This window comes from Podarcis vaucheri (genome assembly GCF_965113315.1).
Source record: "Podarcis vaucheri genome assembly, chromosome: 5".
In the NCBI taxonomy this organism is placed as follows: domain Eukaryota; kingdom Metazoa; phylum Chordata; class Lepidosauria; order Squamata; family Lacertidae; genus Podarcis; species Podarcis vaucheri.
Window position 1 is genome coordinate 41,018,730 of NC_138763.1, and position 25,915 is coordinate 41,044,644.

Genomic DNA, 25,915 nt, shown 5'->3' on the forward strand with positions numbered 1-25,915 from the left:
CCAAACTGCATTTCAAAATAAGTCAGCTATTCCATGACACAAACAGTCTTTAAAGGGGTTGCATTCTCCACTGACAATCAATTAAAGCTTCTCTGCTCCACCAATAAATGCTATTTTCCACACTACAAAGGTAGGCACACTACCATACACACTAATTTGTTAATCTGAAATGAGTATTTAATATTGAAATGTACATAGGAGACACAGATGGTGGAATTCAACATCACACTACTACAAATCTGGCTTTTAGGAGCATGCAAAGCTTGCAATAAGCCACCATGTGCCAGAAAAAAACTCAGGAAGAAATGGTGTTGAAGAAGAGAGAGGGTGATGAAACATGAGGAAATTTATAAGAATCTAAAAGAGTGGCAAAGACTGAAAGTAGCAAGAGCAGGCTAGGATTCATGAGAGTAAAAGTTTATCTGCATAGCTGATTTAATGGTGCTCTAGAGACCCTTTAACTAAGAACCATTTTCTAGCATTCCTGCACAACTGAGAAACCAAATCTTCCATAACAGGTTTATTATAATAATTAAGCAACATGAATTATCCTATAGGTGACATCCAATGATACCCAACTAACTGTGCAACGGATTTCCACTTGTGAAATGCAATTTCTTCTGCCTCTCCTTTCCACGTAGCCTCCTGCATTCCCTCTCTGCCTGACAGCCCCCTGCTCCAGAGCAGATTTTGGAGGCATGCAAGAGACTGCAGAATGGAGGAGAGGAACATAAGCATAAGCAGAAATTCACTTGCAAGATGCTGGTATGCCACCCTGTTTTTAACAACCTTGGTAAACAATTCATCCAGCAAAAGCAAAATATTTTCTTGAAATTTTCAGAAAACAGTCTTATTATATTTTGCAAACATTATATTTTGGAAAAAAAATTCAAACATTTTGCATATCAAACCTGCTTGAATACTTAAAATAATATATGTGACACAAAACAAAATATGAAAGGTTAACTTCTCTTACAAGCTGGCTTTCTGCTGCACTAAAGCATCCAATACTACTTGTTTTACCAACTACATGGCAAGCTTTCATACAGATTAATATATAAAGAAAACTTCATGTGGAAATTAAGAAAATGAAATGCAAGAACAGTCTTAAAACAGGTATTCAAAGAAAAAATAAGTGGCATACTGGAGGTCTGCCAGGACGACCGCGTTTTCTTTTCCCCTTCAGTTCAGTTTCTTCCAGTTCACTACCAGCATCTGAATGTGCAGTAGTTTCATTTGTAGAATCCCTGAAGGAAAATGCCAGTTAAAAATAAATTAGTAAACAAATTATTAATGCATAACTGAGTAAATATTTGGCCCCAACTCTACTTTTTAAACAAAACTAAGGGGCTAGTAAAGCTGGTCCCAAAATGCATGTTGTCAAGCAAGTGAAGCTCTCAGCTCACAGGATGACTACTAACAGGAAGGAGTGTGGATGATGCAGCAGGCAACTGGATCAGTTCTGTGTTCATGACATTAAAATGCTTGGAATATGGGGTGGAAATTGACTGGGATAATAGACAGGTAAGGCATGATGAATATTTATACATCTTTAACCACATTTTTCTCTTACTTTAAAAAAAAACACTTAAAAAAACCCTACTGAAATCGAAATCAACATTATTGTTAATAGCATTGTAGAAACATGGAATCATCAGGTTACTACTGCTTTGGCTACATTCTCCCACTTCTGCCTTCTACCATGCTGCTCCCTATGCCTGGTATATAACTCCCACTGTATCTCCCTCTCTTTCTCCGATAAAAACTTTCACAAACTTCATCCACAGTAAAAAAATAAAGCCATCTCATTTTACAGCTGACAACATTAGGATTATACAGAAGTGATGAGATCCTGCCCAGAGCAAATATTGGTTTAAGAACCTCCAAACAACAGTAACCAACAACTAAAAGTAACAAAACTGAAAATGGTGAAAAGGCCCAGGTTAAATGTCTATCAACATGTTATCCTATAGAACAGGTGCCAAGGATGATGGAAGCTTTAGTCCACCAACATCTGGAGGGCCACAGAGATTCTAGGGATTTTGTTACTTGCTGTTTCAGTAGGTTGGAGAAAGCCCTTCAAGGCATTCATTCACACATCAAATGTTAGCACAGATTTAGGAAACCTTATAACATGTCAGACTATTTATTCTCATAGTACAGTACTGCCTACTCTGACTGTCAGCAGCTCTCCACAGTTTCAGAAGAGGTCTGTCCCATCACCTGCTTTGAGATCCTTTTAACTGGAGCTGCCAGGTACTGAACCTAGGACCCTCTCGATGTGAAATACGTGCTCTACCACTGAGCTATGGATGCTCCATCACTGCTGCAAGCTGTTCCTAACCCAAAGTCAAAAAACAAAATGGTATTTTACCTGCAATATAAATCTATGCCACAGCACTCATGAATGCCTAAGTAAAGGGTTCAGGAAAGACAATTCTTGCCTGTAACTGGTACATCAATTAAGAAAACTCTTTCATACTAAAATAGAAGGGAGGGGAGAGGGGGAAATGTTCATTTGTTAAAAGCAGATGAAGATTGACAGTGTGAAATTAAAGGAGAATCTGAAAATGTTTATTTAGAGAATAATGATCTATAGCCGATTTGGATTTCAGAGAGCAGTGCTACAAAATGGCTTCTGTACGATATGTAACACCTTGGGAAATGTATAAAATTTCTAAGACAAGTATGAGAAAGGTTGGCATTGAGAGCTATCTAAAGGAGACTTTGTTCTGGTTCACACATCATATTAAACCGTAGTTGAGAACAGTGCCGGATTTACATGCAATCTGAGTGGGCTATAGCCCAAAGCCTCATAATATGGAGAGGACTTGGCCTCTTGCCATTAAAAAAACAAAACAAAAAAAAAACTGGCAAATTTTACTACCTAGGCCCAGTTGCTTAGCAACATTAAACACATGATCTATCAGTCTATGACTGCATAGCAGTTACACAGGTGCCTACTTACTGTTTAATAAAGTTCATGGAGACTTTAAAGCTACTCAAAATCAAATGATAAAGTCAGTTATGAAGTAATACAAGTCCTCAGATCACTGTGTATCATTACCGCGTGCATTTTGAGAACAAGGGAGGGTTATTTTATATGATTGTGAATCACAATATTTAAATTTGACTTTTGTGAAAATAATGACTAAGCGATATAAAAGTGGTGCTAGTAAATGAAAGCGAAAACAGAACAGAAGGAAATGCGCCAGCGTTTAAAGCCAATCACATCATATGGCTTTGTACAGCATGCAGAAACAGCCCTACAGAATCCCTCATATACGGAACATTCATTTTTACAAACAGAAGAAAATCAGGTAGACTATATGAGCAGACTGAGCAGACCGAAGAACAACCAGTTCACATACAGAACACAACTTCCCAAGAACTTCAAGCACCACTACAAGTACAGAAACTTCTGGAGAAAGTGACAATGAAGTGACAGGACCTACAGCCAAAGGAATAACACAAGGCACTGAGGGAACGTGCCATGAGATAGTTACACTGAAAGAAGCAGTTTGAGCTCATTACCGTCTTAAAGAATGGGAAAACAAAGTAAATGATCTCAGCAAAAGTCCTAGCATTACAGACACAAATATACCAACCGTTCATGCTAATAGTAATTTCAGAGACAATAATGGACCACACTAAATAACAAGGAAATATCATTCTGGATTGAGAAAGGTCCATTGGAACGTCAGCACTGGATGGACCTTTTAGCACTTCAAAGTGAACATACAAAAACCAAGCCCAATTCGAATAATTTATTCTATTCCACCAAAGTAAATGGCCTACCCTTGAGAATGGCTAGTGTATTCTCCCACAAAATGAAATGTCTACTGCTTTGTGTGCAAACTTTTCTCTAACCAAACTACCTCAACTACAGCTTTAGCTTCTACTGGATTTGATGACTGGCATCATACTTATCTTGTTCAAACCCACCCAAGGAAGCTCTAAATATCGTATGAACTCTATGCTAACGAACTTAACAAGAAAGCGTGGTCAAACGCTCACATTAAAACTCGAAGAGCAAATCAAAGCAGAGCAGGATTATTGGAGGCACATACTTCAGTGAGTTATTGTAGTGATTTCCCTTTTGGCAGAATGTGGCTTTGCGTTTAGGGGAGCTGATGAAGCATTCGGTTCAGCAAACAATGGTAACTTTCTGGGATTGCCTGAATTAATTGCCAAAATTGATCCCTTCCTGTGTGCTCACATAAATCAGTAAGGAGGTAAAGGCTCTGGGTCAGCCATTGTACTTCTCCAAAACCGTATGTGATTATCCAATTGATGGTTAATACAGATCAAGAAGCAATACTGAGCAACATCAAACAGGCAGGTTATTTTAGTTTATCAGTAGATTCAACCCCTGATGTTTCCCATGTAGATCAATTTATTCTCATTGTTAGATATGTTTCTCTAATGATGGATTACCAGTTGAACACTTTCTTGAGTTTTTACATTCTTGACTCCCGCGCACATCAGCAGAGCATGCATAAGCCCACCTCGCTACACCCCCATGTCGCTACACCCTTGTTTAAAAAACCCTTATACATAGGGTATTGTAACTTTCATGTCACTTTTGGAAGATGTGTAAAGTAAAAAATATTTTATTCACAGACAAGGCTTGTAATATAGAGGTTTAAGCTATAAAAGCCACACAATTGTTTTGTCAGCAAAATAGACCGGCTTAGCTGCTTAAGACTACTCTCACAGAAAGAGGTCAGGCAGTAAGGAGCATACAAGACTAATTGGGACATTACAGAAGAATCCAACCTTATTAACTCTAAAAATATTTTCTTGCATTCATGGCCACTTCATAAACACCTAATTCCTGATGTCATTAAAACAAATAGAAGAGCACTTTAAGAGCTGAGGAGACAATATCTCAAGTTACATCCTCTTCAGTTATGCTCTAGCTGTTAAGTCTGACCAAAGTTAAACAGACTAAATTTGAAAATGCTGCAGTAAGGAGGCTTTCAGAGCAGATTTAGCTAAACATGAGGGTCCACATTTTCATTCATTACCACACTTGCCATGGAAAGTATGCTGCCATTTCCCAATGAGTCCCTGGCTTCCTCCTAACTGAGCTTGAGTGGATGGGGATGGTCCCAACAAAGGTGCAGCAACCATAACCCGCTCCCTAGCACCATAGTTGGGAAGGCTAGGAGAGTTTGCTGTGTTGTTGAGCACCTTAGTGGTACAGCGCCAAGTCAACAAGTCCCCACCACTTTTCCCAGCTTTGAACTAGAAACTGAGGAGCAAAGGAAAAAAATAAGCCTTATCTCTGGTTCCATGACAAAGTGTTGTGGCAGTCACAATTTTTGGTATGACTACGCTGGTAAGCAAATGATGAAGTTACAATCCCTGGGGAAAACATAAAAAAGGTTTAATAATGAAAACTGTAAGGTTTAGACCAGGGGTCTGCAACCTTTAAGACAAAAAGAGCCACTTGGACCTGTTTCCGAAGAAAAAACAACAACTGGGAGCCGTAAAACCATTGCGACATTTAAAACAAATATATCTCCGGAGCCACGATCTGACAGCGGGCGGGAAGGTGACGTCAGGACGTTGCGTGACTAACGCATGCACTGCCCCCATGCGACGTCACAGCCAGTACAGCGCCCGCCACAGTGAGGAGTGTCGGGGCGCACAATGCGCCTCCTTCCCTCGCTAGTATCCGCCCCAGAGCCGCAGCAAAGACGTAAAAGAGCCACATGCGGCTCCGGAGCCGCGGGTTGCAGACCCCTGGTTTAGACAAAAGTGGCCCATGCTGTGCTTCCCAAATAACTCACCTGACCTTTCATCACTTCTAGTTCACACATTTAATTGTTCATTTCTTCAGCTGAGTCACCTGGGAATGCAAGCTGCATTACCCTTTGAATCTAGGCACTCTTTCCCAATTGGCTATAGTAGGAGTTGGATGGAGAAGGTAAAGGGTATATATTTAGGGGGAGTTTGTGAGGGAATCACAGCTCTGTGAACAGGAGGGAGCCTCTGTAACAATCATCACAGCAGCAGTGGCAAACCACTAGGCAAGTTCAGCACTTGTTCAAGTTCCGCAACAGGGTATGGCGGGCAGAGAAGTAAATTCACAACTTGTTTAACCAAGAGCTTAGCTTATTAAATTTAAGACTTTTTAATTAAAAATAATACAGCAGCTTTTAATTTAAAAGACTAAAGCAGTTATGAGGCTAGGAAGCAAGCACAGGGAGTGACATCCTATGAGTGCCATACCTATGACTATATGCCTCTGGCAGCTTGTAGTTTCATAGGATACTAAAATAGAATATAACAATTTGGGTCCTGAAAACCTACTGGGCACTTCTAAAGGTGGGTGGAGTCAGGATTAGAACCTATACTTCTTAACACCAAAGAGACTTTCTGTTGACATTCATTATTACTAAATGCCCCAGGGTAATTCTGCTAACAGGCACAAGTTCTAATTTTTATCAAAAGCTAGAACAGATTCCCACTTAAAGTATTTAAACTAGCTCAAACACTACCTTTTCAGTTACTTCATATACTGCATGCACACTGTACATCAAGAAACCTTTTGACTAGAATCATCAATTAATAGGACTAAAGGGTTTCCTTTGGGAGGGTAGGGAAACTGCAATCTGATAGTTGCAGAAAGGCAGATTGCTGTCTTTCTTTGTCCAATAGCAGCATTTTTCTGCTGTTAGCAGAAAATAAATTGCTTATATATTCTCCAGAGTAACCATCACCAGTTGCAGTTGCTTGAAGAAATACAGCAAGCAAGACCAAAAAGGCACCGTGGAGCACAGAATCTTGTCGCCACCATATTCTTGCTATTCTCTTAGGCAACACAAATAACATGATTTTAAATTCCCATATTCTGAAGAAAAAACTGAATATATATGGCATGTCTCCAATAAATTTTATTTTTAGATGTTTTTAGCCATTTTGAAATGTTTTTGATTTTTTAATTGTATTGGTTTTTAACCACAGAGGTGTTTGCTGCCTGGGCTCCTTTGGGAGGAAGGGCAGAATATAAATGTAATGATAAAAAAATTAAATGGTTGAACTGAGTGTAATTTCTTCACCACAATCAAAGTGAACAATCACACATGTGATTAGGAACATTTATTTCAATTTGCAGTTCACCTACCCTCACAGCAGTATTAAAGGCTTTGTGGCCCCTGTATCTCAAATGTTTGCAGTTCTGATGAGAATCCAGGTCTATATACACCTGCCTTGCCAATAAATTTTATTTTATTCCCTAGTTTATCTGCTGGTAGATACTCTGCCAACTTCTGTACCATAAACAATTAGTATTAAGCAGCAGTATATACAGTGGTGCCCTGCAAGATGAATGCCTCGCAAGACGGAAAACTCGCTAGACGAAAGAGTTTTCCGTTTTGGAGGTGCTTTGCAAAACGAATTTCCTATGGGCTTGCTTCGCAAGACGACAATGTCTTGCGAGTTCCTGCTGGTCCCCCCCCCTTTTTCTAAGCCACTAAGCCACTTATCAGCTGATCCGATCAGCAGATAAGCCGCTAAAAGCCGCTAATAGCGCTAATCCGCTAATCCGTCAATGGGCTTGCTTCGCAAGACGAAAAAACCGCTAGACGAAGAGAATCACAGAACGGATTCTTTTTGTCTTGCGAGGCACCACTGTACAGGGTAAGTCCTTTAAAAGAGGCCCCATGGATACAGAGTACACATGTTCCACGGGGCCTATTTTAAAAGACTCGCCCTGTATATGGTTTGTTTTGGAGTACCAAACTCACACCACTGGATTCTCTAATCTCATGGAATTCTCTCCTTTCCAATATGACATATTTAGGTGGGGAAACCTAATAAACAATGGGAATGACTCGTACATTGAATTCTACTGAACTGTTCTACTGAAAGTCATGAGAAACTCACCATAGTCCATCCAGCAAGTTTATCTAGTCTGGCTATTCAGTCAGAGGGAACAGAACAAACTGAGATGCTGCGTCCATATAATATACCTTTAAAACAGACTTGCGATTTTTTACTTGCCCCAAACACAACACGTACATCTGCCCTAAAACTTAGGTGCCTACTCTTTGTCTCTAATTATTCATGTTGGATATTTCCAATAGAAAAGGAAGTAGAAATTGCTGCAGTTCATGTTTGTCTGTGGTCAGGAAGCATAATTAATGGCACTTTTTAAACACTGTTTTGAGGGTTTCCTTTACATTGAAATGAATATAGCTTGCATAAGTTACATAACAGTTTTCTAAGCTTTGTTAAACAGTAGACAGCAAGACAAATAGCATAACTATTTGGCAGAAACTGAACTGCGGGGAATGGAAACAGCTCTGACCTCAAAAAATAAAGGTCTCAGAATCAATATCTGAGTAAAGTTCCCTCACAATATTGAGCAACCACTACCCATCAACAGGCACTTTGGATTAAGGATATATTTATTCCTTTTTCGTATTTCTATTTGGCCTTGCAATAAAAATAATCAAAGTGGCTTACAAATAATAAAAAGATGAATTAAACATCAGTAACCCAGGTAAAAAGAAGCATAAGATTCTAGAAAAAAGTAACCCCTACTAGGTTCAGAAATTAAGCATTAAACACTGGTAAATTTGCTGTTAAGCCAGAAAAAATTGTTCATTATAGTTGTTTGAGATTTTCAAATGTTATGGTCAGGATCCCAAATGTCCAAAACCTGATTAACATGCTCCTAGAGAGACCTTTGCACTTGTGCTACTTGAACAGCAGCTCCATATGGCAAGTCATTCTTGAAATGAAGACTATCTAGAGCCCCTACATTAAAGGAACAGATTAATAAATTGTGATATATAGCCTCAATGGTTAAGTATCAAAATTTGTTCATTTATCTGACGGTAGATCGACGAAACAAATTTGAGAACTCTGGATGCCATGTATTAAATATTACAAGTTTTATCATCATTGTTAAATAGCATGGGGAACAAAATGTTCTGTGGCATTCTGCAGGGTACCAACTCCCAGGGCACCAAACAATACTCGTGCCCCCCATCCGGCACATTCTAATAATGGCCTTAAAGCTGGGAATGGTATCACTGTAATACAGTGCCCCCAACCTCACTTCCTTCAGCCACTCTAGGAAGATACCTTGGTCAACAATAACTAAAGTTGTGGAGAGATCAAAGAGAACAAGCAGGATTTCACTGCAGTCACTTCCTCTGTTTCTCACCCAAGGGGATACTGCTATTAGGACATTTCATATACCGGTAATCATAAAATTGTAGAGTTGGAAGGTACCCAAAAGGGTCATCTAGTCCAACCCCCTGCAATGGAATCATAGCTTTTATATTAACATGCACAGGAGGAAGCTGCAATTCCTATTGATGTCCCTGGGACTGACAGCAAACTGTGTATAACTAATATCCAAATGTATTTTCACTTCCTAATTACATCTGAAAAATGTTTATTTTTCTGAACCTTTAAAAACATATGCAATTTTCTTCTATCTCTACAAGGCAATAGACTTCAGTATCATCTGCTTCAGATAATGAAATTTTGTTTATTACAAAGCTGATGAGTTTATTTTCAAACTTTCTCTATACATTACAATCACATTTTACGTGGAGGTTCAGTTCCAAGGGTTCCACACATACACAAAAATTGTGCCTATCCAAATCTTTGCAGCCACATGGCAGCTAGCAGCTGTACTGTGTGCTGAGTGGGCCTTGCCCAGCAATCAAGGCAGAGAGCCTAAAAACTCTTTTCGTGTCAGGTCAACATGGGTTTTCCCACACAAAAAAGAGCTTTTGAGCTCTCTGACTTGCTTTCAGGGCAATGCCCACCCAGCACGCAGGTTCTCGGAGGCCAGAAATGCACATGCAAGATTTTGCAGAAACTCACACAAGCATGCCAAAACTGGCATGTCAAGTGGGCCTTGCCTCCCAAGCAAGGCAAAGAGTTTAAAAGCTCTTCATGTGCCAAGCGGACCCAGTGCATAAAGAGTTTTTAAGCTCTCTGCCTTGCTTAGATTTAACGTGCACAATTTAAACCAGTCTGCCTTCAACTGCATATTGGTGAAATTACACAAATTAAGTGTGTATAAGATGCAATTGTTCTGTATGCTTTTCTATTTTCCCAAGGGTTGTGTAGGTATGGCTCAGACTGAATTCCCTAATGTTAGCTATCATATAAAAGAAAGATACAGTGGCAGAAAGGGTAAAAGACAAAGAGTCCCACTGAAATCCATGAAAAGTCAAAAACTCCTGCTTCCCCACCCCAATAGAGCAGGATTCCAATCTACGGCCAATTGCAGCACATCAAACACATTATAGAAACCCTGTCCCGGAAGACCATCTCACAGATAACAATACATGGCCTCCTGCCTAAAAAAATTTACAGTACACAAGTGGGGATTTTGGTAGTTGAAACTCTTGGTCCTTTGTACAAGCACCATACCCAAGGTTACTATTTCTCAGAAACCTCACTCAGATTATTTATTTATTTAAACAATATATATAACCACTTCACTTCAGTTTACAAAAATACAAAAAATAAAAATCATTTAAAACTATAAAATCTAACATCAATTAAAATGCCTGCTGGAATAGACTTCAGTAGGTACTGGAAAGTTCAGTAGGGAGGGGACCTGTCTGACCTCAACTGAAAAGGAATTCCATAAACTTGGGCCCACAATACTAAATATACAGCTCCTGGTGAACATGAGCCATGCATCCAAGCGATAGAGGACCACTAACAGTGACTTCCATGAAAACCTCGGTGATCATTCAAAGATATAAAGGATCAGGTAGTCCTTGAGGTGGACTCAAATTGTTAAGAGCCTTGTAAATTAACACAAGGACCTTCAACCTGGCCCAACAGCGTATAGGCAGCCTTACCTCTTTTTTATACCTTTTAATCAGCCAGTGCAGACTTTTGAGCACTGGAGTTATCTGCTGGTGATAGTCTGCCTTCTCAACAGTCTAGCAAAAGCATTTTGTACTAGCTGGAGACTCTGACCCAGGCCCAAGGGTACCCCCACATAGATCACATAGCAATAATCAAGTCTTTAGGTTACAAATGCATTGATCACTGTGCCAGACTATCCCTAACCAAGAACAGCAGCAGCTGACATCCCAGCTGTAAAAGGCACTCCAACCAGAGATCACCTGAGCTTCCAGTGAAAAAGATGGATCCAGGGCCACCCTCCAAACCTGTTTTTTCAGAGGATCTATAACCCCATCCAGAACAGGTAGCTGGCCCATCTTGTGGACGCAAGTACTATCAACCCAAAGTGCCTCCGTCTTCCTAGGGCTGAAGTTCAGCTCATTGGCCCTCACCCAGCCCACTCCATGTTATTATGGAGAAGTAGAGCTGTGTGTCATCAGATACCAAACACACAGTAAGAACTTCAATTACCATACAAGGTAAGCAATGCACTTTGAATATTTGGCTGTTGATTTTTTAAAAGAAAGAAAGAAAGAAAATGAACTACTCACTGTAAGACTGGTAACTCTGAAGTAATCATGATGTAGGCCACTATGTTTTAAAACCCAACGAGTATCTTGTGGTGACGTCTTTATTAGCCAATCTCGTAATTATTTTCAAGAAATCTCCAAATCCAGCCTATTAAATAAAAAAGGTAGTTAAGAACCATAATTCTGAAATGAAACTGTAGATTCAATAAACCAAAAGGGTAGAGGGTAGGGAGAAGACTCTCTTGATCAAAGTCATGTGTATTTTCCAAATGTGAGGTAGAGGATCTTCCACATTGTGAATGTACAAAAAGTGGGTGGATTTCTCAATCAGAATTATACATGTTTTTCTAGCTCTGGCCAATTTAATATTTAGCGTTCTGAATGCACAAATACAATGGGAAGCATTTCACAGCATCTTAATCATAACCTCATGTGAAAAATGCATATTCAATTGTTCATTTTATATATGAAATGTCCATTATCAATTGTTAACTGGATGACATATAAAAAGGTAACAGTTTACAAATCCAAATAAATAAAAATCTAAAGCACACTTAAAACAATAATTTTAAATAAAAGAAATAGTTTAAAAACTGCAAAAAGTAGAAATACAAGGCCGAAAGTTCCAGAGAGTTAAACAATCACATAAAAACACAGCATATCAGAAATTAAAAAGGCCTGTAAAAATAGTACTGCTTTTAGGTGTTGAAATGAACTACTGTATATAGGGCTGGTTTGCATATGATAAACCACAGTTTGTCTTAAGCCATGTGTCTTTTGTGAACCCCCATCCCACGCCATGCAACTTGCATGGCTTCTCTCCCTGCCGCAGGGTGGCCGTACAGTTCTAATAGACCATAGTATGGTTTGTCACTAGGGTTCAAAATTCACAGGGCACCAGGTGCCTTTTGCTAATATTCTCCATTTGCAAGCACCTCAAAAAGTTTGGGTGCCATTTTTTGCACCTGGCTGACATTCAAGGATTACTGAAATGTATGCACATATGTTAAGGATAAGCAATGTGTTAAGGAGTTTAACAATAAAGAGTGGAGTGTTTTGAAAACTGAGGTACGGTACCAATATTTTTATTGTAAACACCAAATTAAACATGTATTGACAATTTCTGCTAAAAATGTTATATTAACAATGTGCCACTTGTGTGAATTGCGTATTAGTTCATGCTTATCAAAATAATACCGTATTTTTCGCCCTATAGGACGCACTTTTCCCCCTCCAAAAATGAAGGGGAAATCTGGGTGTGTCCTATGGGGTGAAGGCAGGCTTTCGCTGAAGCGTGGAGAGCGAGAGGGGTCGGTGCGCACCGACCTCTCTCGCTCTCCAGGCTTCAGGAAGACACCCACAGCCTAGGCAGCCCTGTGGGAGTTCCCGCAGGGCTGTCTAGGCTGCGGATAGCAGCCTGCTTCCCGGAGCACCGGGCGCCCTGAAAGCAGAGCGCCCGGTGCTTCGGGAACACATCCGCAGCCTAGGCAGCCCTGCGGGAGGTCCCCGCAGGGCTCCCCATGCCCTGAAGCAGAGCGCCCCTCGCGCCGGGCAGACATCCACAGCGTGGGGAGCCCTGCAGGAGTTCCTCGCAGGGCTCCCCACGCTGCGGGTAGCAGCCTGCTGCCCGGTGGGCGGGGCGCCCTGAAGCAGAGCACCCCTCGCTCCGGGCAGACATCGGCCAGCCCCACAAGCTCGGGGGACAGCAGGGAGGCGCAGCACCGCCATCCCGCTGTTCCTCGACCTGGTTCGGTTTCCCCGACCTGCTTTTGGGGGGTAAATAAAGGAAAAAATTTTCCCTTTATTTCCCCCCCAAAAAACTAGGTGCGTCCTATGGGACGGAGCGTCCTATGGGACGAAAAATACGGTAAATAAATAGTGTTACCGGCCCACTTGCCCCCCAAAGGGGCGACTAGACATTCTGTTTGGTGCCCACAACCCAGGTCCCAGAAGCCATTTGGCTTCTAACTTTTCTATCCCAGTTTCTAACACTGCTTGTCATGTTAACTGAACTTGAACTGTAGCTTGTTTGTTTCAACCAAACCTCGAATGGTACGCCAAAAGTAAACCAACAGCAAACCTTTATTTCTGGCTTACTGTTTGTGGTTTGTTTGAAACAAACCATGATCTGGGTTTGAATAATACAACAAGAAACATTATGGCCTGTTTGATCCATGCTGGCACTACATGGGGAGCCACACATCAGGGAGAGACACATTCACAATTAAACCATTGGTTTAAGACAAACTATGGTTTATTATAGTATGATAACCAGGCCACAGCACTTCACCAGCATAATTTGGATACTGCACGGTTCAAACTTCTGATATGGCCTATGGGGGGTGGGCGGGCGGGAATTATTCAGAGGCAAGTGGGAAGAATGCTTAGCCTAGTGACATATACTTTTAAATCACCATTCAATAACCACAATCAACCACAAACTTAATTAGCTTGCTAGAACAAGTACAACAATTCTTTAAGATTTTCCCAAAAGCACTGTTTGCCTTGTAGCAAAACTATTGTTTTCTTTCATTCTGCAATTCTTTTTTGCCTTTCTTCCACCTTGCAATGCTTGCATTAATGCTCTTTCCCCTCTAGTTCCATGAAATCCCATGCAGTATTGTATCAAATACTTTATAATAGGGTGGTCCAACAGCAATATTTGATGCCCCCTCCAGATATTCAAAATGACGTGGCTGTTATATTAATTTTTGACCTTAACACAATAATTTAACCTCCACAATATAAGAATGGATCTATACACCATACATCAAACAGTCTTGAATGAAACTGATTATGTTTACCAGTCTGAGTTCAGGCCTGGTTTGGGGACAGAATCAGCCTTTATCACCCTGATGGATGACCTCCTTCAGAAGGGGGATCAGAGTAGTGTGACCCTGTTAATTCTCCTAAATCTCTTAGCAGCTTTTGTCATCATTGACCAGAGATCCTCGTTAGTATTTCACGCCTCCAATGCTGCAGATGTGATTGGTGTAAATCACATGCCTGACTTGGAAGAGTGTGGAAATGGAGGACAGTCTTATCTCTTCCGCTGTATGTACTACTGTACTTTTGCTTTTACTTGTCCTATTTTCCCTCTCGGAGCTGGAGAGAGAGGACGCCATGATTCCTTTGACTGTACATAGTTTTTAAATAAATACATAAAATAAATACATAGATTAGCTCTACGATGTCTCACGCTTCTTGCTGTGTTATGCCGGAAGATTAGTGTGCATACATCTTTTGATAGATGTCGCTGAAGCACACCGGAGAAGAAGGGAATTGCCTTTTCCAGAGCTGCAAATACTGGAGGACACTTGGAGTTTGGGGCTGCAGGGGCACCTATTTCAAAATTAATAATTCCATTCGAATGCAGACCCTTTATGTTCACTCATCTGAATATTTTCCCCTCAGCTTTTGTCAAGGGCAGATATTTAAACATCCTCAGAAACGATAGACATTGCATATTTTTTTAAATATGCCAGACATAGTATAACATATTCTTTTCTACTGCCCACTGTGCAACCAGCTATGCTATCCTCCTTTTTGGGTAGTCTAACATTGCGACACAATGAAAGTATCAGATGCTATCTGTCTGATATTAACCCGGAAGTAACTGCAAGGGTGACTAAGTTTTTATCAATTGTATCTCTCAGAGTGGTGAATGGTACTATTTAGCTGTAAGAAACTCCAATGAAAATCCTCGTTATTACATATGTTTACATGGCTGTTTATTTGTATCTATTTTAAAATTTCATATAAGGATGTTTTATAATGGCTTGTGTTTATAATGCCTAATAAAGGTTTGGCGAAGTAAGTCCTAAACCAGTGCCTGTATGCAGTCATGCATTTGATGGGGCTAATAAATAAATATTGATTCCGAGGCCCAAGAACTGGATAGTGTAACAACTCTGGATAGTTGTACACTCCCTCTGAAAAAGCAGGTGCTCCTGGATCCATTGTTGTCAAAGGCCCAGGTGACGTCACATGGTTCAAAGCACCCATTACCAATTTCAGTTGGTGCTCTAACTATGGCTGTTTCTGGACTGGGATAACCCTTCCACAGTGGTGCATACAGTGGTAAGCTCATTATTAGAAAACCGCAATGCACCTGCTTCAGAAGCCACAGCTAGTTCAAAGTGTGGCTGCTAGAGTTCTTAGAGGGACACCCGGCAGTATACATACTACAACTGCTGAAATATCTGCACTGGATGTCTATGTAATGTCAAGCCAAGTTTAAGGTTTTTTTGTTGACATTTAAAGGCCTAAATAACTTGGGACCAGGATACCTAAGCAGAGCCCTCCCCTGATACAGTAGAAGCTGATCTTTTAAGAACTTCTGATGAGACACATTGTTTGTTTCACAACTAATGGATTGTCACCTGAAGAAACCATGAAGGAGACCTTTTCAGTGGGAACACCCTCCCTCAGTTAAGGTACATGGGGGAGATGGTGATGACTTTTAAACACCAGTAAAAAACCTAGGTTTTTCTGGATTCTCTTAATTTTTAATTCTTTGTTTTGTAAACTGCTCTACTTTGTTTATGATTTACAATTGTGTGTTGTTTTCATCTTAGGAAATTTTATTGAATGTTGCTGTATTTTTGTTTTCTTCTAAACTACAGATAGTATTTATTCATTAAAATTAATGTAACAATTTAGCTAACCATTCAAACATGCCCAAATGAAAAAAAAAATGTAAAAGCCACATCCAGAAAGCTAAAACTTTAAATCTGCAACACATCCAGCTTTTGAAAATAATGGCAATATCACAGGAGCTCTGCTCCTCCATGGTAAGCTACCCCTCTCAACGACCAGAGGACAGTAAATAATTACTATTTGTTGGTTTCAGATGTAATACTGCAGAAAAAGTTAGCATTATGCACCTTAACCAAGAGCTCTAAATTTAGAATGGAAGATCAAGTCATACCAATGACTGCAGTCCAATAGAGTTCTCAGAAGAAAATATTGCTGCGCTTTACTTGGTGCCTATGCCAAAGTTATCTTAATAAATCATTGCATTTAGCAATTCACCCAGCAACTACATACAGGGGACTAGCATATGCAAGTGGGCGTATGGAATTCCAAGACAGTGGGTAAGCAAACTGGCAGAGGAGAGTGGGTGTGATCCATTCTTCTTCTATCAACCAGTAGAGTAAAAAGTCACTTTAAAAAATAAATATGAGACATATGGCCTAGTTTACATTGAACACTTATGGCTAAGTGCTATATGTGAACCCTGTCCAACACCTTAACTATGCTTTGTTTACTGCCAACAAATCACAATCTTAAGGCATGTTTTGTTGCTGACTTACGAACTTTGGTTTAAGTATGACTTGGTATTACATATAAATCTATCACCCTTCCCTAACCATAGTCCTACCCCAGGTGCTCACCACCAACAAATGCATGAGGCAAGAGCAATTAGAAAACAAAACAAAACTTTGGAGAAATGAACTATGATTTGTTTGATCATCTGTTGGAGAACTCATGGTTAACTATGGTTTAAATAAACCACAGCTTTTCTGCAAATCAGCCAGTATTTCTATGTTGGCTACAGAGGAAGGAGCTTCATTTTCTCTGCAGCCAGCCTTAGAAGGTTCATTCTTATTTATAACCCTGCTTTAATATCTAGCTTATGAAACAAATAGATGTCATGGTTCCAGGACACCAACTGCTCTATATATCAAGTGCTCAATCATCCAGTTTTCTGCATTCAGTGGCCCAGATTCAATTTTTAAAATGCAACATCATAGCATCTCACGCACTGAATCAGTGTACTTTGATCTTCAGGGGTCAAGCAAAAAGAATAGCTTCAACTCAATGTACAAGCTGAGCAAACTAAGATAAAAAGAAAATTGAACCACTAAGAACAAAAAAAACAAAAAATAAATGACCAGATACACACAAAATGCATACTATCCTTTCATTTCCAATAGCTTTAATTTTTTATTTTTTATTTTTTTTGCAGGGGAGACTCTAGAAAATCTTGGTTCTGTATTTAAGCATCAGCAATTCTACTAACATACCACATTCCATAGATCAATTTACCATCGCTGTTGAAATTACAGTAATTTCCAATGTGGATTCCATGAGGTTTCATCACTCTCATTCCTGGCTTCTATATTTCTTCTCTCTCCATCAGGCATATTAGTGTGCATTAACAGCCAGATCATATATACACAACATTGCCTGTGACCTACTAGGAAGTTGCTATAGCAACCACTGCTTTCTGCAATACATGTTATGCATTTTAAGTACCATCAGAGTGGATATAACATGCCTGTCATTAGCAAGCACAACTCATAATAGCTCAAAATGAAAGATACTCCAACAGGAAGTATATTTTGCATGTGGAAATCTTGTGAAGCTTGTTATTTCCAACATATATTCTAATGCAGTGTTCTAAGCTAAGGATAAAGATGGAACAAATCTGATACAGTCCTAAATCAGTTTGTATTCTATATAAGCACTGAAAGATTAATGATACAATTTATTTTAAAAATTGTTTTCTCATACCCAGCCTTCCTCCTGCCTCAGGATTACTTACAACTTTTTAAAGCATAATTATTATTTTAAAAAATAATAATAATTAAAACCATCAACAGACCAATGATAATCTTTTAAAAAACCAATGCATTCTACTAAAAATGAGCAATTAGCAATGAAAAGTGAAATACAAATGTTTTTAATATACCTAAACATTGCTAATGTGAGAGGTAACCAAATCTCAATCAGGAGGAAGTTCAAAAGCCAGGGGCCACCACTGTGCTTCATTCCACTGCTACACAGGCTTCACCCACTGAAAGCGCCACCAACAGGACTTTCCTTGCAGATATATGGGAGAGGTTAAGTCCTTCAAGTACTCAGGCCCCAAGTTGCACAGGGATCATGCTACTAGGAGGCAACCCAGAAACAAAGAAACCAATCAGAGCTATTGACTACAGGCATCTATAACCTCGTACATCAACTCTGAAGGGAAGCACTTTTTACATTAGCATGAACAGCAAAAGGGACATTTAGTACAAGGTGGCCATCCTATTGCTGTGTTCCCAAGTTTAGGGGATGCCACTGAGTTCCAGTCTTTTTGATAAGTAGAACGGCAACAACCAAAGTCAACAGTTTACAGGAGGAAGATGACAACTCCAAGTTAAATCCTGGTCTCATTCAACTAAGTTTTAATCAGAGGAAATGCACTGAAATTAATGGCCTAACTTAGTTATGTTCATTGATTTCAATGGATCTACTCTGAGTAAAATTAGTTGAATGGCATCCAGTATAATCCCCCTCTTTTCTTCAAGGAACATGGTGCACACAATTTGTTCAATCCTCTTTTTGTTTGGAAGCAGGAACAATGGTTGTATCATTAAAGTTAATATTTTAAAAGCCAAAAGGCAAGAAACCCAAAATATAATGAAAATCAATTAAATCATCTTGTAAGCACTTTTCTGCAGTTTTACTAATGCAATGTTGCTTTCTATCTCTGCACAGGAATGTTCTTGGAACCTCCCTGAATATGAATCTCAGCTTTACTTTAAGTATTTCTCAATTTATCGCAGATAAATCACAGATTTCAAATCAACTGCCACATAGTCTAAAACAGGCAACAAATATAGTAAATTTATTTCCTAATTTGTTCAAAATTTGAGCTAGCAATCAAGTCTTAAACGAAATGCCTCCTTTCAGTCCCCTAAGATACCTAGCACAGAATTTTCTGCCTATTGGGGCATTTGAACACAATGCTAAATGAACACGTTGTGGTTATCATCACTGTGGTAATCCTTTAATTCTAACATCACCTGCATCACAGCACAAAGCATACACACCTATCTATTGCAAGTGGCCACTTACAAAGATCTGTGCCCTTATTCCTCTCTTCGCAAATCCCTTCTTTCCCTATGTAATAATCATCAGAGACAAGAACTGGCCTTTTGATGTCTTGGCTATGGTGCTGTTTCCCCAGAGGAAAAGATGGGAATATTTGCTGGTGCTCTTTTTGTCATCTATCAGCTACCTTCAAATCTAACTTAGGTGAATCAAAAACTGATTGCCTTATCCTGGCAACTATGCTTGAAACAAAGAGAAAGCCTACTGGCTTTCTAAATCTGAATTCCTATGATAGCAATGTTATGTGCAGCACAAATATTATTTAGAATGTATGCATTATTTTATTATTGTGACAATACTTAGCAGGATTATAATTTGTTAAGACAGAACAGAATGCATTTTTACTAAAGTTAAATATATAAACGGAAAATATCAGGCTACAATAAGTCAAAAAAGGTTCTCTAGTAGTAAGATCTTATCTAAGAGTTTAAGAATGGTTTGACACCAAAGTCTTAAATGTGGTCTGCGAGAATTCTGCAATGAGGACATTGCACAAGCAAAACTCAATATATAATTATGAACTGCAATGATCTTGGCCAAATGAAATTAGACAATCTGCAATGCAAACTTGTAGAAATGGATATTCATGCAACTGTTCCCGATCCACATGGCATATATTAATAGTTTTCTCTTCCTCACTTAGAGATCAAAGTCATCATAGAACATAGTCCTTCTAAATTCCAAGGTACAACCTTACTAAGGCACTGACCATCTGCCACACTGAGAGTAAAGGATCTTATCAAGCCAGTAAAAATGAAACATGGAAACAAGTGGTGGAGTTAATTCATTAATACCTGAATGTAGCTGGAATGTTGATCTTATATCAGAGGCCTTGAGTTAATATAATAATTTATTTTTTATTAAATTTGTATACTGCCCTTCATCCAAAGATCACAGGGCAGTTCACAGCATGAAAACACAAAATACATAATAAAACAAAAACAAACCAATAACCCTACTCCCACAAACACATTTAAAAAGCCACAAAATGTTTCATCAGCCAAAGGCCTGGTGAAAGAGAAATGTTTTTGGCTGGCACTTACATTGCACAGCATACTACAATTTCCTGGCTTGCATTTTGTATTACCTATTGGGAGCCCATCAAGCAATCTATCACAATCAATGGATGAAAAGGAAGTCAGAAAAGGAGGGAGGCCCACCTCAACTTTTAAGAGACTAGCTGACTATACACCATTTGATTATGGAGGAAGAATTGTGCTGCAGTATTTTCAAATTTCTTTTTTTTTAAAAAAAAGACCTGCAACGGTAACATCATCAGTTACTGCATGTACAGTAGTACCTCCATTTATGTAACCCTCTGGTTATGTAAACTTTGTGATGAGAAAGTGACAAACCCGGAAGTATTTTACCGGGTTTTGCTGCGCGCACATGCACAGAAGCGGTCCTCCGGTTGTGAAAACCTTGGGATCCGGCCAGACCTCGGGAACGGATCCCGTCTGCAACCGGAGGTACCACTGTACTTTAAAAATCCGTTTGTTTTTCTAGTGAAATTTACACTCAAGGCACTACACAACTGCAGTAACAAAAACAATAAAATCAGTTTTAAAAAACACCACCTCACACTAGCAGTAACTAAAAATACAAAACAACAGACACAGCCTTAATATATGTAAGAGAAGGCTTGGGAGACCTCCCCAAGGACCAGATTTCACAGCAGTCATGCTAAAATAGCAGCTCTGCTCCAGACTCTCTCATCAAAAAGTGAGAAGTCCATATCTGATCTAGAATATGCCTCCAGATTAACTAAGGCCTTTTCTTTTGGGCATGCCCTTTCATGGATCCATTGGGACTGGTAATCAAAGAGACCCATATTAAGCATCTTTTGTGAGCCTTGGAACCTATCAGTCTTAAGCTGTTTGCTCCTTTTTTTCTTAAAATTTATTCTTTGATTTTCTGTCTTAGTCAGGGATTTTTCTGCATAAGTCATAGAGGTAAGAAAAGATCAAGGAAGAAAGAGAAGGGTCAGGTAAGTAGAGGAATAAGGAAAGAAGCTGATCTAAAAACGTAGAGCCGTATGCAACATACACTGGCACAAGGGACTTCTGTGCACACAACAAAGAATCATCTTCCACCTCTTTTGTCCCCTCTCAAAATCAGCTGCAGATGGTTGGGGAAGATTTTGGAGGCATGCAGTGGGAGGAGAGGAAATGGTTGTCTCACTGCTCCAGTGGGACCCCACTAGTGTAGCACTGCAAACAACCCTTAGCAAGTAAAGAGGCGTAAGAACAGCATGATTTTTAAAATGAGGCTTAAGCATGGTGGGAGGCTGGAGAAAGGCTGTTTGCTTGGGCTAAAACAGGCAGCAAGCTGGAGTATGCCTAGCAGAGCTGGAGGAGTTTAATTGTTAGTTTCTGTTTCACATGTTGTTGGGCAATTTGATAGTTTAACCCAGGGGTCAGCAACCTTTTTCAGCCCTGGGAACCCTCAGACCATGTGGTGGGCCGGACTATTTTTTTTTTTGCGGGGGGGAATGAACGAGTTCCTATGCCCCACAAATAACCCAGAGATGCATTTTAAATAAAAGGACACATTCTACTCATGTAAAAACACGCTGATTCCCGGACCATCTGAGAAGGCGATTGGGCCGCGTCTGGCCCCCGGGCCTTAGTTGCCTACCCCTGGTTTAACCCATTTTCATTGATGCTTCTTCACATGAACTGAAAATAATGCCCTCTCCCACATATGCCTACCTGGCTGTTCGGATCCTGAGGACCAGAGATGCCCCCAAGTGAAACGAAACAGATGTCTAGCAAAGGAAGAGCTGCCTCAGTGGCAGCACCTTAAATATGGAATGGCCTCCCAGAGTTCATTCTCCAAAGCCTTTAAAATCTGTGTTCTTAAAATCTTGACTTTTAATCCCTTCTTTCTATGTTGTATATTTTCAGTTATACCATGAACTAATATTTAAGTTTTTCTCTAAATATAAATTAGTATGCTATTTTCTTTGTAATATTTGCATTTTAACGTTGAATTTTGTTTCAGGCATGTAAGCCACCCAGAGAACTATGTTACTGGGTAAAGGTAAAGGTAAAAGATAAAGGTACCCCTGCCCTTAAGGGCCAGTCGTGTCCGACTCTAGGGTTGTGCGCCCATCTCACTTAAGAGGCCGGGGGCCAGCGCTGTCCGGAGACACTTCCGGGTCACGTGGCCATCGTGACGAAGCTGCTCTGGCGAGCCAGCACCAGCGCAGCACACGGAAACGCCATTTACCTTCCCGCTATAAAGCGGTACCTATGTATCTACTTGCACTTAGGGGTGCTTTCGAACTGCAAGGTGGACAGGAGCTGGGACCGAAAGAAGGGAGCTCACCCCACCACGGGGATTTGAATAGCCGGCCATACGATCGGCAAGTCCTAGGCACTGAGGTTTTACCCACAGCGCCACCCGCGTCCCCTCCATGTTACTGGGTAGCTGATATAAATATTATAAGTAAACAAACACTAAGGAAGAGAGTGTTTTTCCAAAAAATTAAAAGTAAATATCTATGTTTCATCAAAAGAGAATATTCATGGTTTCAGAACTGAATAACTTACACAGATTAAACAGATAAGTCTTAAAATAGGAAAAGCATACCAATATCAACACAGTGCACTCTCCTGCTAGAGTTAGAAAGCATCTCCTGGAGTCTTGTCAGTCCAAGACACAGATCAACCCCATAATATTCTGCCATTGATTGACTGAAGTGGCATATAAAATGGCCGTGGAGTATGCACCAATTGATGGTTTGTTGTTTCAACAACTGAGTCATTTATTTGACAGAACGTTTTGAGTATGTACAGTGGTACCTCAGGTTAAGAACTTAATTCGTTCTGGAGGTCCGTTCTTAACCTGAAACTGTTCTTAACCTGAGGTACCACTTTGGTTAATGGGGCCTCCCACTGCTGCCACCACACGATTTCAGTTCTCATCCTGAAGCAAAGTTCTTAACCTGAGGTACTATTTCTGGGTTAGCGGAGTTTGTAACCTGAAGCGTCTGTAACCCAAGGTACCACTGTACATGCTTTTCTATAACCAAAACTTTCCAAACAAGTCATACTATTGAAATCTGTGAACTTAAGTTGCTGAGGTTCATTGATTACAATGGTCTGCTCTGCATATGACTAGTGTTGGTTATTAACCTGTATTTTTACATGAAATGTGCCTAATGCAGCCTTCTTGCCATCTCAACATAATGCTTGTATTTTGTGCTTCCAATACCAGAAATAGGCAAAGCAATGAATTTCAACTTTTTTAACTACTGAAAATTTGCCAGGAATTGTGTGTCAGCATTCTTCTACAGCAGCAGCAGCAGCAGCAGAAGAAGAAGAAGAAGTAGTAGTGGTTTGGATTTGATATCCCGCTTTATCACTACCCAAAGGAGTCTCAAAGCAGCCAACATTCTCCTTTCCCTTCCTTCTCCACAACAAACACTCTGTGAGATGAGTGGGGCTGAGAGACTTCAGAAAAGTGTGACTAGCCCAAGGTCACCTAGCAGCTGCATGTGGAGGAGCGGAGACACGAACCCGGTTCCCCAGATTACTACTACTAATTACTACTACTAAGAGACTACTGCTCTTAACCACTACACCACACTGGCAAGAAGACCCAAGATGCCTTAAATGTTAATGCTGCCACACAGAAAAATGCTTATTTTTTCCTGCTACCCTGTCTCCTCTATCACCTGATTTAAGATGGAAGAGCAAATTAACACTGATTAACATATGTAAGCAAATATCACAACCATTTGGAAAGCTAAAGTATCCTAACTATTTTGCTGGAGTTTCCTCCCATCAGTCTCAATAAATAAAATTACAAAAAATCATGACCATTTGAGTTGACGCAATGCCCAAATTTTGGAAGTTAACCAAATTAAGGTTCGGCAACTACCTCTTAGTCTGCCACTGAATTACTTCCAACACAATATCCTCTAATCTCAATTTCAGTAGATGAGTATGGAGAATTTATCACCAACTTTTTAGAAACAGACTTCCTTCTCCTCAACATTAAATATTTTAAGCCCAAGTTTGTTACTTTCATTCCATAGTAATTTCAAAACAAGGTAATGTAACAGCCATAAATTCTAAAGACACCTTTCTCTATCCTCCCACATTTTATTTTACTATTTTGTTTGGCCCACACTTCTTTAGTGTAGTAAGTTTTTAATGTTTGATGTTTTATCGTGTTTTTACTATTCTGCTGGGGAGCCACCCAGAGCGGCTGGAGCAACCCAGTCAGAAGGGCAGCCTACAAATATAATCATCATCATCTTTATTCAGCTTAACTGCTGATAATCTACTGCAGCTGCTTAAACCTGCAGATGTAGAAAATAGGGGATAAAAAGCCTTGCATGGTGTGCTCTCTAATCTAATTCATTCTCTGAAATCTACAATACTCCAGATACATTTTAGCATGTATTTTACATTCATTTAAAGACCAATAATAGGATCTTGTTAAGTTTATATATATAAAAAATGGAACTACCCTATTGTTCATACAGATGAAGAAAAGCGAGAGTGACAAATGTTTGTATGAGGAACAGATGTGAATATATTTATTGCAGCCCAACTTGGATTCCACTTTTAATCTCACCTATACACTTACATACTCTCTGTAAATACAGAGTTAAGAGTGAAAATGTAATACATGTTGGGCTGCGGTAAATATATATTCTAAAGAACTCCAGAAAGTTTTCTTTCCTGTGCATATACCAGTCTAGGATTATTAAGTGCTAACATGTGGGACAGATATATTATGCAACACAATATACTATGTTGGAGCCTACAAGCAGGCAAAACAAGGCAAGCATGTGTGCAATTTAGGCAACTACAAGTATGGACCTGCAAAAATAATAATTAAAAATTCAACTTCTACTGGTTCCTTCAGGAAGTAGCTCCCCTAGCACAACATTTGAGTTAAATCCCCCCAGCATTCACGTTCCAGAAGGGTTTGTTCCTTGAACACAGAGAAGCCATTTGCAGATATGTTTAGAGATACAGTGGTACCTCTGGATGCGAACGGGATCCATTCCAGAGCCCCGTTCGCATCCTGAAGCGAATGTAACACATGACTGCGCATCACGTTCCACCGCTTCCACGCATGCGTATGTCATTTTGAGCATCTGCACATGCGTGAGCGGTGAAACCTGGAAGTAACGTGTTCTGTTACTTCCGGGTCGCCGCGAAGCGCAACCCGAAAACGCTCAACCTGAAGCGTATTTATCCCGAGGTATGACTGTACGTCCTGAGTCAGGTTTGTATGGACAACAGATTTAGCTCCAGTTCCTCCTGCTCCAAGAGCTATATGTGCAGAGGATGTGCAAGCATATGTACTTACTTAGACCAGGGTGTTTCACTCAATGGATTCAATACTGGGACTAGCTCCTTGAACTGGAAAGAAATGTGCCAGAGCAGAGGGGCTACAAAAGCTGTATCACAATTATAAACTCATTACACAGAAAGAAGATTAACAGAGGTCAATAGACCTTAATTCTACATACTATGTAAGTACCTAAACATGCATGCTACCATCAATGCTCTTCCATGTTGGTGTAATTTGAAAAGGGAATGAAATTACACTAATTGCTTGGTCTATCTCTTGAG

General features: G+C 39.9%; 1 protein-coding gene across 1 annotated transcript in view; it reads right to left on the bottom strand.

The window, feature by feature from the left end:
• The window catches only part of STAG1 (STAG1 cohesin complex component), a 103,989-nt gene that overhangs the window by 59,286 nt on the left and 18,788 nt on the right, over positions 1-25,915 (bottom strand). Inside the window, exons 2-3 of the mRNA XM_082221711.1 lie at positions 11,451-11,577; positions 1,145-1,247 (exon numbers count right to left, since the gene is read on the bottom strand). Of these exons, the coding sequence (XP_082077837.1) occupies positions 1,145-1,247; positions 11,451-11,479 (132 nt within the window). The 5' untranslated portion in view covers positions 11,480-11,577. The remainder of the gene's footprint in view (positions 1-1,144; positions 1,248-11,450; positions 11,578-25,915) is intronic.